The sequence below is a fragment of the Parus major genome, chromosome 4 (genome assembly GCF_001522545.3).
Source record: "Parus major isolate Abel chromosome 4, Parus_major1.1, whole genome shotgun sequence".
NCBI classification, from domain to species: Eukaryota; Metazoa; Chordata; class Aves; order Passeriformes; family Paridae; genus Parus; species Parus major.
This window is the reverse complement of record NC_031771.1, coordinates 1,496,005-1,512,339: the sequence shown is the minus strand read 5'-3', so window position 1 is coordinate 1,512,339 and position 16,335 is coordinate 1,496,005. Positions and strand designations below refer to the sequence as shown.

General features: G+C 41.4%; 1 protein-coding gene and 1 long non-coding RNA gene across 3 annotated transcripts; one reads left to right on the top strand and one right to left on the bottom strand.

The window, feature by feature from the left end:
• Positions 1-801: 801 nt before the first annotated feature.
• On the bottom strand, positions 802-5,511 carry LOC107203242 (interleukin-8-like). Of its 2 annotated transcripts, XM_015625039.3 has the most exons (4): positions 3,216-5,511; positions 2,907-3,042; positions 2,052-2,135; positions 802-1,470 (listed from the first exon to the last, which is right to left on the bottom strand). In XM_015625039.3, the coding sequence occupies exons 1-4, from the start codon at positions 3,277-3,279 to the stop codon at positions 1,440-1,442; spliced, it is 315 nt and encodes a 104-aa protein (XP_015480525.2). In that variant the 5' UTR covers positions 3,280-5,511; the 3' UTR covers positions 802-1,439. The 2 variants fall into 2 exon arrangements, with proteins under 2 accessions (XP_015480525.2, XP_018861965.1); XM_019006420.2 differs by having other exon boundaries at positions 2,907-5,511.
• On the top strand, positions 1,270-14,492 carry LOC117244235. The gene is made up of 3 exons (XR_004496912.1): positions 1,270-1,361; positions 1,444-1,523; positions 12,422-14,492. It is a non-coding gene; the product is annotated as an uncharacterized LOC117244235 (long non-coding RNA).
• The last annotated feature ends 1,843 nt before the right edge of the window (positions 14,493-16,335 follow it).

Here is a 16,335-nt window from a genome sequence, read left to right as displayed (position 1 = left end):
GCAAAGTGTGGTCAGAATAGTTATCCTCTTGCACAAGAACTTGCTTAAACACTGCCAAAACACCCCTTATGTCTTGCACCATGAGCAAACATGAACTGATTGTGCAGACCATGGAGTGGCTCCTTGTTGGAAAAGGCCAAACCTAAACAAATATCAAAATATTTGCTCGACTTGCCCACTTGTCAAGTGTTCGCTGCTCAAATTTCAACATTCCTCTGTAAATTGCTGTGCTACAGGTAGATGTGAGGCCATATAAATGGAGCTCTCTTTCTTAGGATTTCCTCCTCTTCTGGTGTGGTCCTCCCTCCTGACTGGAATTAGGGAGGATGCTCTGTGACTTCCTTAATGTTTATCAGATTTCCCTGTTTATTTAAGTTAACCAAACCCTTGTTCGTTGCTGCTGTCAGAGCACCGCATTGCTATGGCCTTGCAATTTCTGTGACTAACCAGTATTTGTTCATTACTAGCTGGGAGTTTTATCATCCAGACTTCTGAAAACACTGAGTCTGAGACAAGAAAAGAGGAAGAAAGTAGATAACTTCCATAATTCCTCTGATTCTGAATTATCTACACTTTACAGAGGCAACAATTTGCTGTTTTAATTTGCTGTCCCACACAACTCAGATCCCCACGTTGCCCTTCTGGGAACCCATTATGTGATACAAACTGAAAGAAAATGCTTCTTCTATTTTTCAGTTTGCTGTTCCAACAAAAAAATGAATAACTAACAATATTGAAGTGAAAACAATTTCAATGAGCATTTATTATGTATGTAAACATAAAAATCTTCAATAAATAAATAAATAGATAAATAAATAAATAAATAAATATTTTATAAATAAGTAAAGTTCTTTTTTCTAGCCAAAAGATGGCATTAAAATATATGCTTATACCTTCACAACACTACATTCACAATAAATAATATCTGGAAAATGATGACACAGAACCTGATGTATCTGAATTTTGACATGTTAATTCTGGGAGCTCCCCTCTTCAGCCAGTTGCAACTGTGAGTGGCAGTGATCCAGCTACAGTTGAAGTTAGTTCTCCATGCTTTGCAGGGGAGGCTGTTGCTGGTCTTTTCCTAAACTGTTAGCAAAAAAGGGAAGGAGTCATTTAGCAAAAGTTCTGCTGGGCACACACTGCACTCTTCCAGCTGTGTTTAACAAAAATTATTCCAGAATCATCTCCATATTCCTTCACAAGCCACTTTTTCTGCCTTCTTGTTGACTTGGCCGTGGTTTCTTTCCTACATAATGAGACCTATTTAAAAGACTAAAAGCACTCTTATCAACTAACTACAAACTGGGGAATACATATTCTGAACGCTGTGACGTTGTGAATGTGGGAGGCAGGAGGAGGTGAGCTGTCAGAAGCCGGGTGAGTGTCTTCCTTATTTTTGCCTCGCTGGAGGAGTTAGGACATTTTTCTTCTTTGTTTTAGGACACTGTCTCAGATTTGCTGTTGGCCCTGGAAAGAAAGAAGATGGAAAAGGAAGCTATTAAAAATCAGCCATACAACAGGTAAGGCTTGCTGGTGTCAGCTGAAACCCACCACTTCGTGCTTCTGTGCCCAAGCCCCTGAAAAGCTGTGACAGAACCCAAGGGACACTGGCACATCATAACATTCCCAAAAGGATTCAATAGCAGTGAATTTCCATAATTTGATGCTTCACTTGACAATTGAAGCCTGATTTTCCCCTCACTTATCTATATGCCATTAGTTTAAAAAAACTGATTGCTGCTTTCTACCATTGCAAGCATGAGAAAACCAGTTAATGCTTGGTTTTTCTGAGCAGTTGTGCTGCAGGTTTTCCAAATGCTTGTGCAGAAGGTAACCTTGCCAGACATGTGTGGCACAGGAAGGCTTCAATAACTAATGCTGTAATTAAGGCTCAAAGCAATCACAGCATTTGTCACAATTAGTGAACACAAAAGGTAATAACTGCCTGAGGAGACAGAATTTTGGAGCACTTCTGTCTGTCCTGTTTGGTAGTTCAATTAAAATACCGGTTTTCAATAAGCTGTGCTTATTGAGGAGAAATGACTCACTTGTCCAGAATTGTCTTGATGATCAGCTTCACCCAGGGAGCAGTGGGCTCCAGGCACACTTCTCTGCCATCTCTCAGGGTAGCTCTGCAACAGGGAAGAAAAGAAGGGAAAAGGGCAATTTAGTGAAATCCAAGGCAATGCCACCTTTCTCTCATAACATCATTCTAGGCATGCACTGATGTGTTCCACTTTAAGCTGTATGAACTGAGAGTGTAGCCTAATATAAAAGGATCTTTTTCATTGTAGTGAAAAAGTATCTCCTCATATCTGTTTGTTTGATGCATTAAACCACCTGCAGGACTCTCCCACTTTTCAAAACTGCTTTTTTTCCCCGACTGGCTGTGTATTTGAGTTGGTCTTTCACTGAAGAGTTAAATCTTTCCATCTCAATTCAGAAATTGTACTTCCCAGTTCATGGGAATTTGGTTACTTACAGTAAAATTCTGGAATGCAACTGGAATGAGTCATATGCTAATGGTAGTTTTTTCCATTGACTTGAGTAGAAGTGTGATAATTTTTTTGACCTAGCCCTTAAAAATTATGTTTTGATCTCTTGCTCAGCATTGTTCCATGCATTTTCACAAGCCACTAGATTTCAGTATTTTAGAAAGTTATTTGCTGCCTGATGACTGCGAATTTAGGTCAAAATATTGCACGTGTTTAGCAAGTAGAGATTGGCAAAACAGCACACAGTTCACAACACGTAGCACATCGCCTGCAGGAGCAGGGAATGTTGCTGTTCTGCTTTCTGAGCAGCTGCTTCTGCCAGCTATCACAAAAAAAAATAAAAAAAAAAAAGCAAAATCTGCTTCCTTCTTGTTAAGTAATCAGGAAGCTTTTGCAATGTACACTTACATGACTTCAACATTCTTGCAGTGAGGTCCGCTGGGGGTGAGGTTCACGTTTTGGATGAACTTGGGATGGATGAACTTGGAATGGGTGCTTATGCACTGGCACCGGAGTTCAATGGCCGAGCGTGGCACTGCCTCAGCTGGAAAACAAAAAAAGATGAAGCATTTCACTATCTTCCCAGGAAATACAACATGGGGTTTCTTGCTAACAGCATTAGGAGAGTCCTTTGGTGCACTGGTAAGAGCACAGAGTGTCCCCATCAGGGTTTGCTCTGGCCATTAGACAGGAGAGATTTAGGAAGGGTTTCTTTACCTCGTGTTCCAAGCGCTGAGATCAGGAGCAGGAGCAGGACAGCAGCCACAGTCTTGGCAATCATGATGCAAGAGCTTGTCTTCCTCGTGTGGCCTGGGCCTGGCTGTGTGGTGGAGTGAGCTCTGGCAGATGCCGGGGTAGAAGTGCCTGTGCTCTGGGGCCGGCCGTGTTTATATCCTGCCTGGGCCAGCCGGGGCACTCCGGCATCACGGGGAGGTCACACTCATGGAAACCAACGGAAACTCCGAACCTGCGAGATGCTGCTGGGCACTGAGTCACAGGTGAGTGGGTAAGCCCCTTTCCCTTCATGACCACAGAATTGCTTCTCATCAGTAGCAAGCACTTTATGAAATAAAGACATGTAGAGTTGCCATGTACTGAGGTGTGTTGAGTCTGAAGAGAGTTTGTAATTTCTTGGGATAATATTAATCTGTACTGGTGTCCTCCTTGTGACTTTCCACCACAGGTCAGAAGCATTTGCTCTGTGATTTTTCATCTCTGTGTCTTTGGAATTAAATTTTATTTTTTTCCATTTTAAGACATGATAGAAGTAGGAGCCAATAATTCTAAAATTTAAAGATACTAGCTCTCCTTGTCCTTATACTCATGTACATTAAAAAAAACCCTTTTTTATATGCTGAGATAACTTCATCAGGAATATTTCCAGTATTCTTTTGGTGAATTCAAATCCAGCTGCACTGAAATAAGCAATAGTACCACTGAGACTCTGTAGTACCATTGAGAACACACAGAATATGTAAATATGATCTGATGAGTTGCTTTGCCTGAGCTAAGGTGGATTTTGTTTCTTGAGGATGACTGCTTCTTCTAAAGCAAAAACTTCTAAGTTATTTGCTGCTTTGAATTTGGGAAAAGGAAAATTCTAAAAGCTGCTGTAGCACTCTGCTTCTGAAATAACATGAGGCACTTGTGCAAATTTAAATTTGACCCTGTAAAGAGAAGATTTCTTCCGATTATGATGAAAATAAAGAAAACTGAATATGGAATCACAAAAAAGGATTATTCAGACAAAGTCAGAGGTGTTCAGCCATTGATTTAGCAGCAGAGGCAAATACTATAATATAAGTTGGCCTTATTTGGGTTAAACATTAAGGACTGCCATTACTGTTCCTCTGCCAGGTAATGGGGAAGTCAAAGAAACAAAGGACAGGGTCAGATATGAATGAATGGAGGTTATTTTTCTCTGACTGACCATGAAGGTCTCAGAGATTTACATATGCCAGACTGAATTCCACTTACCATAACCATATCTATCACTGTCTGTAGTTTATAAATAGCCTTAGAGCATATGATCTAAATAGCCTTAGCTAATACTGAACAGTAGCTATTCCAGAAGCTATGGAATTAAGCATCTGGTTTTCCTATCACTTTACAGCTTGCAGCAAATACAGCTGGATTAGCTAACAGATAAACAGATAAATCCCTAATTAGAGCCCTTGCTCGTCAGACCTGAGGTCTGCCTAGGGATTGTTCTCTTCAACCATGGCAATCAGCAGGTGTCTAGGAGTGTGTAAGAAAAGATCAAGTGTCTTTGAGACTTTTCCCTAGTAGTCTGATTCTGGTTTCACTTGCTGCCTCCTGATTCTTTTACAGGATAACAAGTAGACATTGATCCTTAACCCTGATTTCCACTGGCTTCATAATTCTGTAGGCCTTCATCATGTCTCCAGATGAGTCTCTTTTTACAAAGCGCTGTTCTGTTGCCTGACAGCAGGACAGGCTGGGTTTTTGCTCCTAACTCTGGATTTTTGATTTTCCCCTCATACACTATTTCCATGCACAGCACGCTGTTTACAGAAATGCAAGCTACAGCATCAATGGAAAAGTCTTCTGGCCTGCATACAAGGAGAAAATGGAAGGATGAATTGCATTGCCTAAGAAGTGTGGATTTCTTTTTCCAAATAAATCCAGGAAACTGTTATTCCTCTTTAATGTTACTAATGATATTCAGTATTTCAAAGAAAAAGTTATTCTTTCTGTGCTCTATATGCAATTAATCTTTTATCCCTTGTGTTCTTTGTGCAAAATCTTCTGCCTGTTCAGTTTTAGGGAAATGTAATTTCTGCTTTCTTGGTCCAGACAGACCAGATGTTTGTGGCTCTGTGTGTTTCTACTCAAATATAAAAAAAGGGCTTAGATGTTTTACATTTATCAGAGACAACGCAATGATTACAGCATAACAAATCTTGATATGGAGCAGTGGGAACAACTGAGTAGTGTTCTGGAGGCTGCACTTTGACTTGTAATTTAGGATGTAGGGAGCAGAGTGCTCAGGAGTGGCCTGCAAAAAAACTCAGAGTCGCCAAAGATAAAATCTCTCCTGTGATTACAGAGGGAAGTCAGAAGAGGTGAACTCTGAATGAAAGGGTCACATGTTTAATTCTAACTGTGTGACCTGGGCCAAAGAGAGCAGCTTTGTTCCAATTTATTTAAAAGGACCTTGTTTTGGAGACATGAGGCAGGTGAATTAAGAGCTGCTGGAATTCTAGCTCACACACACTGAGTGAAGAGAGCCATTGCTAAGCCTTAACTATGAGTGTCATAAACAGCATCTGGTATCCTTCAGCTGTATAAACACTTCTTTTGTCATAAGGGTCATAAATACAGTTATTGAGAAGCTTCAGTTTTACTGGCATGAGAGTGCCAAGGCATTTAACACTAGCAAGTGATAAGATTTCTGAGTATTGATGCTTATCAGCAGTATGTGACAGACAGGAACACAGGCTGTCCTGCTCTCGCATTTGACACTGGTGTGTGGTCCAGCAGTCCCTGTCCAAGATTCAGTAATTCCACTAATCAAGGCTTCCACATCAGCTATACTCTAGGAAAAAAAGGGCGGGAGAGAGGTTGAGGCACCCAAGTGGAAACACTCGTTTCTCAGGTAATTTTCTGTGTGCTTCTGCCCTTCTCTGACTTGAGTGCCCAGGAAATTTACATTTCCTTATGCTCACATGAACAGTGAGGAATTTCTCTCCCCTGGGGGCTCCTTGCAGTGCCTTGTCCTCATTTCTCTCGATGATTGTTCACTGCTATCTTTAGTAATCCCACCTCATGCCTGGAATCTTACATCCAAACATGTAAAAGATGATTTAAAAATTGCTGAGAAGCTGAGTCAGTCCATGTGACCCGCTGGGGTTTTTTGAAAGAGCAATAGGTTTGACAGGGAAGGATAGTCCTGTATCACTTTAGATTTCCTTTAGGCAAATTCTTCCTCTTGATTTCTTACACTTCTATGACCCTGTATGCAAAATGTCTTCGTATTTTTGATCTGCAATACCTCAACTCCTTGGTGTTATTTTTCCTGGCAGTTGGGGTCTCTAGCGTCCTCTGTGTTTTGGTGGAGAGATGGTCTCTACTGTGAACCTTTCCTGAGGCAAGTTGGCTGATTTGAGAGGGCCAAGCAGAGAATTAATTATAGTTTCAGATGCCATAACTCTGTCTTTACCCCCTACTATTCCTTAATTAGATATCAACAAACTCCCCAAGATTTTGTTTGCCATCTTTCACACTGAATGACGTTTACATGAAAAATATAAAATAAAGGGCTGAAATTAGAAATGTAACCATGAGATTCACTTTTAGTATTTGTCTTCTGATGAGCTTCTGATTAGCCCTGTCCAAAAAGATGGATTCTCTTTTGTTTAGTTAATGTGCAATTCTGCAAGCCTAATTTGTTTTGCTGAGCCCCCTCCATCTCAGGAGAGGTTCACTGAAATTTGTGTGGCTGCCTCCTTCCCCTCTTCCTGAAACTGCTTTGATATTTACCCTCATTAAAAAAAAAAATGGAAATAGCATTTGCTCATTTTTAGAAGTTCTGGGTGTGGAGTGGAGGGTCTTTGCCAAATCAGACCTGCACTGGGCAGATGTTACAAAGGTCACTGGGCGAATGGTTTAAGAAAGGAGTAATAATTAGTCATAAAATTGCACAGTCTTCTGCGAACAAGGATGAGAGGCAGATCTCTGCTGTGGCACAGCACTACTTCCTCACAGAGCAGGAGATGATGATCCCTGTTCCTGTATTTTGCATGCAGCCCGTGATCCTTGCTGCAGAGAAGCATAGTTGCCACATTTCTGCTGGTGAATGATTTTATCCCACCTGCCCTGCTGGTGAGAGCTCTGGTTCAGAGGCAGGAGAAGTGTTTTGGAGCTCTGTCTCAAGAGCACATGGCACAAGCAGCTGCTCCAGGAATACACAATTACAAATTGCACACCTAAACCTGTTGTTAGCACTTCTTTCTCTCTCTCCTGAATTTTCTGTTAGCCAGCTTGATTTCCCAGTGTTCATCCTGCTGGCTTTCCTGGGTCCTAGTGCTGTGCATTTAATACTCCATGCTTGCAGCTGTACATCTAAAATTCAGTAGTGGTGATGCTGAGCTTTGTTGCAGCAGTCCCTGAGCATCCAGCAGAATATTTCTGGTTAACTCAGGACTTGGTTCACACTTTTTTAAAGGACTCCAGAATTGCAGTCCTTCCTTTCTGTGACATTTGGCAGATCCACAATACAACAAAAGCCGTTTACTGATCAAGTTTGATGGAAAATATTTGTCTTTGTGTATTCCTGGGTTTTCCCCATGTATGTAGTAATTGCATAGGAAATGAAATCATCTCCAGAAAGGGAAGTAGTACTGGGGGGGGGGGAAAAAAGGAAAGAAAAAAAAAGAAACGAAAAAGAGAAATGGACAGGATGCTGACTGAAACATTGTAAGAGCGTTCAGGCTACTCAGCGTGCAGCGACCTTTGCAAAGAACAAAAGAGACCAGTTTAATTATATTAGTTGCATTTTTAAGAAGAAAACTAATTGCAGTAGGATTACTCAGGGACTTTCCAGTATTGCAGCTGGTATCAGCATGTATTGTCCTTCCTATTAGATAGATACCTTTTTAAATTAATCATCATATGTAACTGGAAACCCATTACAATGCATGAACAAAAGAGTTACTCAGAAAAATATTTTATTCTGTGTGACAAAGCCAAGACTTCCAGGGCTGAGCAGAAAGGGTAGTTGAGAATAAGGAAAGGACCAGAGAAGATACTTGGGAGTAGCACTTTCTTATGCTCCCTCCCTTGCTATATCCATCCCCTCAGCTGGCCCAAAACTAGGAGCCTGTGTTCTAGGGTGTCTCTCACCCTGCTTGGGAGAAGAGGATAAAATAATGACACCTTTCCCAAAGATATAGTATGTTCAAGGATTTAAGCAAAGCAGAATTAACAAGGCTAAGCTATGGGCATTGCAATTCTAAGCACCCCCTTAGTGGTGTAAATCAGGAATAAATTAAAATCAATGGAGTCACTTCCAGCATTGGATGTAGATCTGAAGAGAACAAGGTCCTGAACTCAGAGGCACTGAGATGGTGCAAAGCACAAGAGCTATGAGGAGACAAAGAAGGTGCATTGGCCTCAAATTCCAACATCTGCTTTCCCTGCTTGGGAACACTGTGTTGAAAGGTGATTTTCAGGGAAATCAAACTGATTTTTCTTATCACTGGATATTCCTCTTCTTTCCTTCATTTTCTGTTGTTTCATCCCTATATGAAATGGAAAACCCCAGGGAATAATTTACATTATATTGATTTGTTGGCAATTCCTGCCTTAAAGAACTTCCTTTAACTCCAGTGAATTTTGTAACACTAATCATGAGTTAGCAGCAGGTCAAACAAATGCTTCAGGCATGACCTGTTTGCCTTCTCCCATCCCTCACAGCTATGTGTAGGAATGCTTGTGTGACAGGGAGAGTTTGGGAACTTGCACCTTGGATTTTTTCCAAGCACTCACAGGTAGCTCTCTAGATTTTTAAAGGTCCAGTGGTACAAAGACAGAATTCATACTCTTCTAAGCCTCTGTAGATTGCTTGTAGAATTACAGAACTTTTGGAAAGCAACATTATATGTGTATAAAGTAGCTCAGATTTTGTGAACTTGAAACTTAAAGTCTCATTGTTCAGCAGTGTAAATCTCTGCCTGACTATCTTGGTATTTATACACTGAATCATATCTCCTCTGCTCACCAACTTCCTAGTGCATTTGCAATTCACCCTGGTGCTTTGGGAGAAAAGGATGAAGGTAATCTTTAACTCTTCAAAAGAAAGTGACTCGACAGTTTAAAGTAGTGATTTGTAATTACTTCCGACCCAGATCAATCTTCTTCACCAGAGCTAGATCCTATCTCTGTATGACTGACTTCTGTCTCTGGGCCTGATGTTTACCAAACCACCATCAACAGAGATCAGTCACAGTTAGAACTGCAAGTGTGTTTGTACCTTTAGCAATTCCTCAGGTGTGTTCTGAATTTTGAAAATTCTACTCTCCTTATGCCATTCCCACCCTACCCTCTCTTCAGTATTAGGGCTCAGCATTTGCTGTGTCTGGGCTTGGATTCTCTTTGAATTAAAGGTATATTCTCCTCTTCATAGGCGGAAAAGTGTTTGTCATTTGGATTTAATGAAATGTGGAAATTGCCCTTGTTTATCACCGTTTCTCCTACTTTAGAGTTAATTTCCTGTTATAGGAAGTAATGTGATTAGAACCCAGTAACTGAGCCACTTTTATTTAGCATAAACAGCCCCATTGCTGCATGACACAGAACACCAGTGATCGATCCCAAACTCAAACATCTGAATATTTAATGCAGATCACAGATACAAACCTACAGGTTTGTAGGTTTGCAGGGAGTTTTGATTTTCCCCAGCGCCTTTTTCCCGAAGGTCTGACAATACCTGTTTGTTAGGTCCGACCAGTTGAGGTATCCAGTGCCAGTACAGTTAATCAGGAAACCATCCATTATGAGCACAGGGCATGGAGCCAAATGTTTAATCACCCACAGAAAAACATATCCCTTCCCCATTCCTCTAAAGTGTAATGAACACAGGAGAGCTTGGAAACTGCTAAGAGTCATTATGAGCTTTGATTCCAGCTACTGTTTTATCATTTTAATTTCTCAAGTGGCATGTGTGACTGCACGCCAGCTGGCAGCCTTTCATAAGCCTCGTCCCGTCGATCACACCTATTCTTCACATATTGTTTAGAGGACATTTCTATCTCTCCTGCAAAATCCCCAGGGTTTTGGCAGCTTTAGAAGACAGAAACTCCTTGGCTAGTAAGATGTCCTCCAGAAGAGTGTCTCATAGACTGTCAGAGAGCAAATATGAAATGCAAGACACCTAGGAGCATTTCTTCTCGGTTAGACTTCATGCTTCATGTACTTTTTGGCTTATATGAGGTTTTAAAGACTCTCTCCTGAAAAAATTTTCCCGACGTATCCTAGTTTTACTGTTCTACTTGAGGCATTTGGCCAAGTTCTGTTCCACCAAATCCAGTAAGGCTCTCACAGCTCATTGACACAGAGGCTCCAACTCTCATCCTGCTGCACAGGAGCTTTGTTGTTACTCTTGTGGTGAGTGCACCTTTGGTGCTGGCTGCACACGGAGCATGACGAGTGACAAACGTCTGCATGAGCAAAGCAGGCCTAGGAAGTTCTGTAGGAGCTGGGACACAAACAGTTTTCAGACAATTGTGTCTTAAACAGCAATTTCCAGCTCTGTAGCAGTGGCGGTGCGCAATGATTAGTACATAAGGATTTGATTCGCACTTTAGTAAGAGCGATGTGGCAGTGGTTTTGCTCGAGGAACTGTTACTAAACTGCAGCTTGAAAACAATTTCCTTCCATCTAATGTTGCAAGATGTGCAGGATGTTCACTTGTTGGCTTGAACGTCACTGTTCACCTTTCACACAAGTTCCTGAAGTACATTATAGAAATATGGGAAAGGGCATCACTCTTGAACTTGCAGCCTTTCTTATTGTAAACTTCAAGTAATAAAGCTTCCGTTTTAAGGTACAGAATTGGACAGGAAGCAGAAAACGAGTTCTGGAATGTGTTTGTGCAACCTCATCGAAATTTTTCATTTTTCATGTCTACTTTCAAGGTAGGCTCCATTTATCGACCTTCAAAGCCCTGAAATACTCAGAATGAAAAAGCTGCTGTATTCTTTGTTGCTCCAGTGCAAGCAATCTTGCCATGATGGACAGTCAGATCCTGTCCAAAGCTTTCTGTCACAGCAGAATTTTTCATCATGTACTTTCTGGATTGGGTGTTTTGTGATCCCTGTTTACAAAGTTGTGTGTCATGGTCTGAACTCATCCCAAGCACTCTGAAAGTAATGCTTGTAATTCCGTATAAGCCACTGCATGTCCTATCCTTTTCACAGCCCATTCCAAAAGGAAATGCCAAACATCATGGTAATCATTTAGCAAAAGCAATTCCAGATGAAAAGCATGTGTCTGGAGCAGAAGGCATAAGATCAAAGCAATTTGGTTTCTAAACACATTTTTTGTGTAGTTGTGTGATGTTTGACAGTAAGAATCATAAGTCAAGTGTCAGAAGTTCAGACAACTAATCACCTTCCTCCTGAAGATACCAAAAATCACATTTTATTCTTTGAGCACAACATTAAGGGAAGTTATGTTACACCATTGTGAGTTCCTCAGAGTCCTCCTTTATTTGCCTGTCTTTATTTCTTCTCTGAATCAAAGACAGTTCCCAATCTACAGCTGTTGTGCTGTTTTACTGTGTTTTCAACAGATTAACCCAGAAAGGAAAAGTGCTTCACCTTAATATGCAGTCAAAGTGGATTTTAGGTGGAGGACTTCTGGGACTGACTTTGAGACCTGGGAATAGGATGGTCTGAGATTTCTGACAGAAATATCATTACAGACAGGTTTCTTTCATTTCAATGCTGGTCATTTTGCTTTTAGGGTCGTTCTTTTTTTTTGAGTGGGTCCATTTGACAATCTGACTCTAGGGCACTGGTGGTGAAATAACTGAGGAAATGGTGCAAAAGCTGCATTGCAAAGGTGGGAATATGAGGCCAGGACTGGAAAAGAAATAAAAACATCTGAGTAGCTTCCCCAAAACTGTGTGTCTCAATTAGTGTAACAGCACAGCCTGAAAAATTATTTACTGTGACCCATTGCATGAAGCATGAGACACTGTATTAGCTGGCAGAAAATATCTGAAGGATTAGTGGCAATGGCTCTACAGCCTTTATGAAACAAGGCACCATTCATTTACAATTAATTTAATTATACTTAATTTAATTTAATTCCACAACACAATGGAATTCCAAGGCATAATGCTATTTTTATCACAGACCTGGCCTTACTAACATACAGGTCACTTTATTTTATGACAGGTTCAGTCACGTTTGCTGTTCCTGCTAACAGCAATGGCTGTAAATGAAAGAAGCTCTGGATATCTCCGATAACACGCTGGATCCATGAGCCTCAGCAGCAGCCAGTGAGGGTGTGAAGCTCTCAGTGCTGCTCAGGAAGCACTCAGACCCTACTGGGATGACTTCCAGTGCACATCTTCCATCGCAGCTGGAGCACTGCAGCTAGAGCGTGGTGCCGCCTGTGACTGCGAGGGTACAGAGGGAGAACAAGCAGGCTGAAGGCACGGGAACAGTTGTTGCCCAGGGGAATTGCAAAAGGCCAGTACGTTGCATCTTCGCTGTTTTTCGGGGTCTCATCCTCAAATCTGTGAACCAGCCATCACCCATTTGAAAGTGATTCATTGCTGGGTCATCCAAAGGCCATTTTCATGTCATTCCTGTTCTTGGAGGCAGGAACTTGGTAATGAGTTCCAGCAAGACAATCAAACCCTCCCCACATCATGTTGCAATGTCCTGGTACCGCGGTGCCGTCCCGGGAGCCCTGCGCGCTGCGTCACCGCTGCAGCCCTGGCACGCACACAAGGACAGTGGCACTGAAAGGGCCGTGCTGATCCCTCTCCAGAGAGCAGGGCATCATCCTGCCCAGCAGCAGGAATTTTCTCTGAGGCTCAACCCAAGCATTCCAAACCACTTTGCGATACACCTATTTCCTAGCTAGTGTTACCTGCTATGGAATGTGATGCTAACTTTCCACAGGCAAGTTAACAGACTGGCCTTTCATATTTAAAGCTGTGCCATTAAATAAATGGCCCGACTTTCACATTTTTAATTACAGTTGAAGTTGTTGGGTATCTGGGAAAGCACTAATCAAGAGAATTTCAGTATTTTACTTTCCAAGTGTGCCTGTGAAAGCACGGACTCATTAGGAATTTTCAGCTTTAGGCAAGTCTGTAGTGAAAGAAAATTATAAGGAGTACCCAAGAAAATTATATTTATTGCATGTGCATGATTTGGAAGATGGATAGATTCAGAGAAAAGACAACCACATGCCTAAAGTGTTAATCTGGAGCTGAGGAGATTTCAGTGCAGCTGTTGGCTTTGGAACAGAGGTTTGTGAATCTGGGATAGTTGATTAAGCCAGGATTTGCCAAATCCTCATCAGAGATGAGACTGTCATTCTCAAAGGTCCTGCCAGAGCAAATTAATTACTGCTGAGGACTGAAATTTTATTTCTTTGTGCCTGACTTCTCCTCAACACAATAACATGTCTCCATGCAGACTGAAGGTGCCTGTCTCCCAGTCAGTCTTGAGTTACTGAGGCTTTCAGGATCATTTATAGAGGTTCAGAAAAAGAAACTGAAAAAATCCACAGTATGGAGAAAAGTTAGCAGCCTTGAGAACTTCATGATTAATATTTTAATACTTCCATACATATATATGCATTTTTAAAAAAAACAGGAGTAGAGGATTGCCATGGATTACATGGATTAAGTAAGGAATTGGCACAATTCTCAAACACAAGTAGTACAGAGCTTGGACAATGTAAGTGATACTGGGTTTTCTTTCTTTCAAAAGTAGGGCTTGGGAGTATACTTGGAAGTATGGACCTTGAAAGAAACATCAACTTTATTCTGGATGATTCTGTAAGTTTTGTGTGAAACAACACAAATTATCTTATAATAATAATCTTACCTTTACATAATGTTATCTTTAATGTTTCAGACACTTTAACCCTTTAAAAAGAAATAGTGTAAATCTGTGACTCAGAAAAATAGTGTCTTGTTTCCTTTGTTTCTGGGACAGATCTGCCTTTTAATCCTTTGGAAAGGATTCAAGCAATATATTTCACCTTCAACATATTTTATAAACAAATAAACTATCACAAGAAAAAGATTTGAGGTGGATTACCATTTCACTCCACACCTCAGAGCCAGGAAATTCAGCCACCAGTGACACACTGGTTTCAACGCAGCCCATTTTGTTTTCATAGTAGTGTCTGTTACAGACACCACCTGAAAGCTGAACTTCCTGCTTGAAGCTACACAGGTATCAATCCTTTAATGAAGGATATGCATGATTTATTTCTCTTCTCTTCTGCATTATTTGACCTAACACATTGTTGGGGATTGCAAGGGTCTTATTCACCCCACTGAAGTCATCAAGGTGATTTCCCTGTCCCACTTTCCTCTTCTGTAATATGATAATTTTCCTCCCATCTCACATGCATTAGCAAGATCCCTGATGTTAAAAACACTATCAAGACTTCCTGTTGGCACGTGATGCATTCCTTTCTTGTGGGCATCGTTTGCCATTCTTTGGGCTTCAAAGGTTCAATGATTCTGTTTCAGAAGGTGTGAAAGAGGTGAATATAATAAGCATCTGAACATTCCATGATCTGAGTCCACGGGAATATTTCACTTCAAAATGTCCAGGATGAAGCATTAGATGCCCAGACACCAGTAAGGAAGGGATGTTATTGCAGAGTACCAGCTGGGAATGTTGCTGCTTACAGCAGAAATGAATTCACAGCATCCACTTGAAAGCATCTTTATGTGTCTCCCCTGCTCTTACATGAATCGCAATATTCAAATTTTTCCACTTTTATTTTCGATTGGTTTTACCTCTTCATGAGACAGCCCCCAGGAAATGCTACCAGGAGCCAGGGCTCAAGTTTGTAGCAAGTGGGCAAGTTCCAGCAGGTGGATGTTGGGGCCCAGGAAGGACCAGCTGCTCCCTGAGGGACTGGGAGCCGAGCACCCAAAGCCAGCAGGCTGGGTGGGCACCTCACTGCCCAGGCTCCTTCCCACAGAGCCTGAGCAAGGAGATCCTGGCAGGCCCAGAGAGCACAGCCAGGTCCAACTGAGAGCCTGCAGCACCAGGAAAGCTCAGGGCAATGAGGCCAGTCCCAGGTGGAGCCAGAAAACCAAGTGACAGGTCAGGCTGAGGCTGAGCCCAACACAAGCGCTCCTCCAACCAAAGTTCAAAACCAGGGAAATTGCCAAAGACCAAGCTTGAATGGGCTTCTGGGCCCATGGGCAAGAGGGGATGCGTGGAGAGGTCCCAGGACTATGAAGGTAAATTGCTAGAGAAGTTTGAGGGGCTGTGAAATGATTTAGCTGGAAATACTGTAGGAAGAAAGACTCAAAAGTCTTTCCTTCAGCCTCCCTCAACTACAGACTGCAAACAAGTTTCATCTTGTGATGCCTTCTGTGACCTTTCTGCATGTCTGATTTTTTTCCTAAGTCTTCTAAACAGAAATAAAACACATCGAAATCATATCATTTCTGATCAATGAAGGTAAAATACAGAAGTTTTCCTTTGAGTTACAGCACTCAAAAAAAACCCTTTTCTGAATCTCTTGGCCTTCCATCTTTCAATAACAGCTGAGCTTTAGAGACATATCCCTGATTATTTTTTTTTAAATTGTCTCCAATGGGTGTCTCAATGTAAACAGGCCTTTACTACTTCCCTATGTGAGGTTCCTTGCTCAGTGAGAGACACTGAACATTTTTAAATCACATGTGCTTGCTCTAGGCTTGAACTTCTGTCCTTTGGAAGTGGTGGCAGAAATTTCCTAGTGTGGTTCCTGGTCCACTTGTTGTCTGAAAATGCTTTTGGTTTTCCTGAAAGGCTGGTGTGATTTTCAGAGTGAACCTTCTCTTCTTTTTGTAAGTCAGGTGTATTTGTATCTCAGGTACTCAAAGTCATGTCAGCATTTGGAAAATCCTTGTCAATGGATTTCACTATTCCTTAGGTTTTTAATACTTCAGTCACTAATGGGGAAGTTTTAGACTAAATTTATTCATGTTCTCAAGTGAGAGGCATTACATAGAGGCAGCTCTTTACTATTAATAGCTACGGCACATTTTTTCCCTGGGAAATTGCTTTTACTACCACAGCAAAAAAACAATGAAGAAGTAGCTCTTCCTGACATG

Excerpts from the sequence above, each read along its gene's own strand:
- LOC107203242 (XM_019006420.2), bottom strand. The coding sequence starts at position 3,163 with ATGGGGACACTCTGTGCTCTTACCAGTGCACCAAAGGACTCTCCTAAT. Across the intron at positions 2,136-2,906 it reads TGCAAGAATGTTGAAGTCAT|AGCTACCCTGAGAGATGGCA; the intron begins GTAAGTGTACAT and ends TCCCTGTTGCAG. Across the intron at positions 1,471-2,051 it reads ATCAAGACAATTCTGGACAA|GGCCAACAGCAAATCTGAGA; the intron begins GTGAGTCATTTC and ends CTTTCTTTCCAG.